The following is a 5,965-nucleotide window of genomic DNA, read 5'->3' on the forward strand; positions in this document are numbered from 1 at the left end:
AATAATATCTCAATTTTTCCCAAAAAAAAAAAAATGCATAAGATCAATTTCAAACCTCAAATTTCTCATGCAGCATTAATTCCCATGTGTGACTTCAATGCCTTCACATGTCCTTCACACGTCTACCATCACCACAAAGCTTCTTAGGAAATATTTCTTCACATGTCTCCATGAACGCTTCAACAATGACATGATGGTGACACTTTGCATTAAGCTGAAGAAAACACTCAAGTAATTCTTGAAGATCATTTTCCGAATAAATCTCTCTCTCCAATATCATTTGAAGTATAGAGTTTCGAAAATCTTCATACGGCTCCTTCGACTCCTTCTCAACGGCAATGCTATCTATGAGTTTTGTAGCCGGCTTTAAAATCCTATAATTATTATTGTTGTTGTTGCCGTTGTCGTACAAGATGGCTGTGGAAGTGAAATCTTTGTCGTCGGTGTTGGCGTTGGCGTCGTGAGAAGTGGTGGAAGAAGTGAGGGTATTAGGGTTTGTGTTTTGGTAAAAGGAGATTTTAGGTTTTTGAAAGGGTTCAAGTACGTTAGAGGGTTTTATTTTGATGCAACCACAACTTTTGTTAGAGGAGAAAAGGGTTTTCACGAGGCTTCTCTTGTTGAAATTGAAAGACATAATTAAAGGGCTATGGTTTTGGTTTTGAGAGGAATAATATGTGGGAGGTATAGATGATGATGATGTTGTTGGTAAGATTCGTTTTGTAAATGAGAATAGGGTAAAGGGGAAGAAGTTAAAATGTGAATGAAAGAGGAAGAAAGAATGTAGGGTTTGTGGTTGGAAGTTTTAATAAGCATGACGGTGATATGATTATAGAGCTGAATGCCTATCTCTTGATCAATTATAGAAATTGGAGCTACAATGTTCAATTATAGCACTGCAGGCCTTTGAAAGCCAAAAGTTCTTTTTTTTTTTAATAAGCATGACATATAAGTCAAATTTAGTTTCATTCATTACACTCATTACTGGAATATTAGGCATAAATATAATTGTGCTTATATCTTTTTAATACTACTTTAAAGCACTGTTTTTTTTTTTCTTCATAGCCAAAATAGTTTTGATTGCAAACTTAATTGTTTTTGTCTAGTACGTAGGAAAAGTTATAACAATATTTTCTCTGTTCTAAATCAAATATTTGTAGTGGTTCTTTACTAGTATCTCTCCTCCAATCTTATTTTTAAGCAAAAAATAACATAATTTGGTGGCATCAAACATAAGCAAAAATTATCAAATGCTCTAAAAATATCTCTTATTGATTCTCTTAATAAGATAGTGCATAGTTCATTGTCCAAAAATGAAGAAGTGCGTAGTCTCAATACAAATTTCACGTTATAATTATTATAGTGAAAGATGTTTGTTTTAATTGTCATAACAAGCTACGAAAATCCAATTTTTAGGCCGTCACGCATTTGTTCATTCTTAAATGCCCTCTAAAATTGACAAGCAACTTGCAGACGATGATTCATACTCGTAACTGTTTTCTTCATTTTTTTTTTTTTTTTGGTTAAACTTCTTCGTTTGATTACTAACAAGTGCCAAATGTTGTGTTCTGGGGAAAATTAAACAAATTTATTTCCAGACTTGAATAGGGATAGACTTAAGTTAAATGTGATTGTGTTTACTTTTGGGATAACAACCCAATTCTCTATTCATTTGTAACACTACACAATAGACTTGAATAAAGATAAGAAATGGGCTCGGATAACATCCAATGCAAACATAAAGTAAAAGCACAGTCTAATTGTAATATGAGCAGACTAGCAATAATTCAAATTGAAAAGCAGTTCACAATTTTGCTTAGTGGGAAAAATCCTAGACCACATTCAGAATTTCGGAGTATTCTTAAACATTCTTAGTACAAGTCTATAATGAACATAAAATTCTCAGTAAAAGCATCAGTCTTTCCTAAGGTCCATGAATTCACGATGAATACCACTGGCATTAAGGATGACAATTTCAACCTTATCCCCCTGTAAAAACATACATCCAAAGTAAGTTAAACATTTGTCCTAATGTAAAATGACATTTATGTAAAAGGGCCCAAAGTTTCGGCAGCCGAAATAACTCTGCATTCACACAATCATGAGATTTCAGCCGCCTTATAAGAGGGACTCGTACTTCGACTTTGCAAAATAGGTCTTAAATACTAAAGCCAAAATGTGCCTCGTTTAATAAAGATTGAACGGTCTGGATCCGCAATAGCGTGAATGCATGATGACAGGCAATTGATTTATGTATGTAAACAAACTTACAGTGTATATATCTCTCTCAGTTGCTGATGCAAAAACTGTTTTGACCAAATCAACTGCTTCTGTTTCAGACAGTGGAGTAACAGCATCCTGCAATAAATCATATTTTAATGTAGAGGTGTTAGTTAAGCACAGTTTATGGCCTGTTAGCTACATCTTTTTTCTTAAAATAAAATAATACTCCCTCCGGTCCTATTTACAAGAGAAAGTTGAATTTTTAGATACATTGAATAATATATGTATCTAGTCAAGAACCTAAACCAAATACATAAATTATTTAATGTATCTAAAAAGTAAATTGTTTCTTGTAAATAGGATCGGAGGGAGTAATCACTTTTGGAAGTTTGTATTAGTTCATTAAAAAAATTAGAATCTGAAGGAAAAAAAAAAATTTATAACTATTTCAAATGAGAAGTTGTTCTTAGTAGGTTCTCGTGAAAATCATTTTAATAGATGATTTGTTTAAAAGTGATTTTCATTATAGTAAACAAACACAACAAGTTATGTTTTCCTTAAAAATCTCCAAAAAAGTATCTCTAAATTATTGAATGTCAAAATCAGTTTTTTATAATCGATAACAAACGAGCCCTTAAAGCATCAAATATTTCATGCAAATCAATTCACGAACTTCACCTGTGCAGGTAAGAGGAGTGGGCTGGGAGACTTCAGTTGGTTATCAAGAAAAGGCATAATGAGTGTGGATCCAGAACCTTGAGAGCTATATCCCACCCTTTCATAGGAACCAACAGCATCATATGTGAAAACACACCCCTTTCCTAATTCAGGTTGAAGTAGAAGTTTGAGTCAGAAAATACAAAAATGGAACATTACAATAATAGAAGGGTAGAAATAGTGTACCTTCACTGTCGAGGCCGCCCAAAACATTGAAAGAATAATAAGGAAAGAACCGTTTGTAATAAAGTGTGTTTGAAAGTAACTGAGCCATTGCAGGGCAGCTCATTTGCTTGTTGTGTTGATGCTGATATGTCTGCATTCAGAATCAATATAATGTCATACGGTATAGTCAATCGTAGATTGCAGAAAATAGCGGTTTGCGCAAATTCCGCTATGCTACAGTGTTATAGTGTTGTTGTAGCCACTATTTGACAACAATTTAGTCTAAAAGCAACAGCAATTTGTTCAAATATATGTTCTACAGTGCTGCTTGCCGCTATTTGACAACACTAATGTCATTTCAGCTAGAGGCTTCAATTTTTTGTCAAGGTAAAATTAGAACAAGGGAGCCACTGAAGGGATAGAATAATTTATGAGTCAAACACCAAAATCTCACTAAATTTCTAACTAGCATCTAACAACATAATTAATCAGGTTATATACGTCAAAAAAGACAAAGTGTTCATAATTGATTCAACCAGTATCATCAAATCAATCAAGCACGTCATTTCATAAAAAATTATATATTCAATTATTTGTGTATCTTAACGTAATGTTGCAAAATAATATTTCCAAAAAAAAAAAATAAAGGCCGAGGTTTTCTTTACAATTTTGGATATACAATTATATGTAGAGAGTAACTACTATATAGAAAAATGGCGAAGAGTTTGGTAATGTGTGTAGAAGCTCATAGAAACACTGCAAAAGAAGGTTGACCAAAATAATCTAATAGTAACTCTGTTATAGTTAACTTATAGGGTTATCATATTAAGGTTTCTGGTTACCGTGAGATTCCATAAATAGTTTCTTATCAGAATATCTGAAACTCAAAACAAAGGAACATTTAAACCTAGAGGAGTACTCTAAGTTTATTCTTCTATAGTTCTACAACTGTACATCAGTAATGTTACAAATAGAGAGCTTAAAATCAATTTGGAACCGAGCAAAGTTCCCTTCCTAACTCACTAACTTAACCAAAAAATATATCCAAGGAATGTTGAAGACTCCTTGCCAAGCGGTCATCAACATCGTATGTTTGGTTCAATGTTGTCAATGGCGGACCATGGCGGAGAGCCGAAATTCCGACATAACGGCTGACATATGGCGCCGTGGTGCCACCATCCTTCACAAAATTGGTCGTGACAGAAAACCAAAAACCCGCCACTGATATCCTCCATGGCCGATATTTGACAGCATTGGTTTGGTTCCACTTTTGGAAGAGCAAAAATAGATTCTAAACGTATAGAATGGATTGTGACATGTTTGGATGTTCTCGAGTAGAACTTATTGTCCCCAAAACTGATTCTAACTTAAAGCTGGAATTTGTAATTTTTTGGCTTCTACAATTGATTATTAGCCTTGAATGTACTATTCAACTCACATTTACATGAACTTATTCCAAACATAAATCACCATACATTCAACTCACTTTTCGCCAGAAACAGTTTCACATAATCAATTCATTGAAAATTAATTTGTGTCACCGCAGAACCAAACTCGCACCAAAGTCATCCTGAAAATATGTGCAATCTAAAAGGTATTACTTAGGGCCTGTTTGGACTTGCTTATTTGAGCTTATCTACTTGCTTACGTTTTGTGACACCATTTTAACGTAACTACTGGCAATCTAAATAGTATTATTATTACTTAGGGCCTGTTTGAAATTGCTTATTTGAGCTTAACTACCAGCATAAGTTTTGTGACACTATTTAGGGGAGTTTATGAAAGCAGCTTATGGCAATTTTCATAACCTTTTTTCAACTTATTTTCATAAGTTTTCCAATATACCTTATACAAAAACAACTTATAGCATATACAAAAACAAATTAACATTATTTTATCTTTTTCTTTAAAAATAGCTTATGTAAGCTTAAACATAAGCGGTTATCATGATAAGCGCTTAAATTGTAAGCTGCAAATACAGTATTTAGATGATAAAGCAATGAGATTAAGAAAGTTAGACTGACCAAATGCCTAGCAGACAAAACCTTCTGCAAAGCCTTGACATCAGCTTGAAAACCAGAAGAAGCCATAACACATTTCTCAGCTCTGTCACAAAACAAAAAAACAACCTTAAACAACAACAACAGCATAAAAAATAAAAATAAAAATAAAAATAAAAAACAGTGTCACTTATGATACTAGGATGAGAAATAAATAGCGTACAAGTGTGAGATTTTGGAGTAATCACGAGTGAGGATGTTGTAACCGGTGGACATCCTCGTATCCGCCGCGATAACACAGTAATCGGATCCAGCAATTGCAACACAAGATCTACAAAATACAAACAAATAATGAAATTAAAACCAAAAAATATATAATTGAAAAATAGTTGATCAAACTGAGAATAGAGAAAGAGAGAGTACCCTACCCTCCATTGTTGTCATATGGAGACCAATTAGCATGTTCTTTGGTCATGGTGAAATTGGAGTGATGAACACAACAGAGAAAGCGTTAAGAAAGAAGAAGGGTGTCGTGAAGAGGAATGAGTATATATAATGATTTGGTTTTATTTGGGTTTCTTTCTTGTTCAAGAGGGCAGCTCTAACTCAAAAGTATATCATATCTCTAGCTATTTTAAAACTTATTTAAGGAATCAAGTTAACTTAAAGGACTTTTTTTTTTTTTTTTTATCAAAGATCTCTTAACAAATAGATATGATAATATATTTTCATAAGGAATTAAATTTTATTAATTTACATTAGTTAAGATTAAAAGACCAAATTATATTAACTTACATAAGTTAAGAAAACAACAATATATCTTCATAAAATTAACGGATCAAGTTGCATTAACTTACATAAGT

The 5,965-nt window shown here is 32.9% G+C and overlaps 2 protein-coding genes across 2 annotated transcripts; both read right to left on the bottom strand.

Moving 5' to 3' along the window:
• LOC146923881 (uncharacterized) lies at positions 1 to 761 on the bottom strand. The gene has a single exon (XM_085708972.1). It carries the CDS (start codon positions 632 to 634, stop codon positions 104 to 106), a length of 531 nt encoding a protein of 176 aa, XP_085565098.1. The 5' UTR covers positions 635 to 761; the 3' UTR covers positions 1 to 103.
• Positions 762 to 1,757: 996 nt separating this feature from the next.
• Positions 1,758 to 5,738, bottom strand: LOC146923882 (proteasome subunit beta type-1-like). The gene is made up of 7 exons (XM_085708971.1): positions 5,531 to 5,738; positions 5,326 to 5,433; positions 5,127 to 5,208; positions 3,124 to 3,253; positions 2,899 to 3,041; positions 2,269 to 2,355; positions 1,758 to 1,986 (listed from the first exon to the last, which is right to left on the bottom strand). The coding sequence occupies exons 1-7, from the start codon at positions 5,575 to 5,577 to the stop codon at positions 1,912 to 1,914; spliced, it is 672 nt and encodes a 223-aa protein (XP_085565097.1). The 5' UTR covers positions 5,578 to 5,738; the 3' UTR covers positions 1,758 to 1,911.
• Positions 5,739 to 5,965: the final 227 nt, after the last annotated feature.

This window comes from Medicago sativa, chromosome 5 (assembly GCF_051527215.1).
Source record: "Medicago sativa cultivar Bolivia chromosome 5, Bolivia_mono, whole genome shotgun sequence".
Lineage (NCBI taxonomy): Eukaryota > Viridiplantae > Streptophyta > Magnoliopsida > Fabales > Fabaceae > Medicago > Medicago sativa.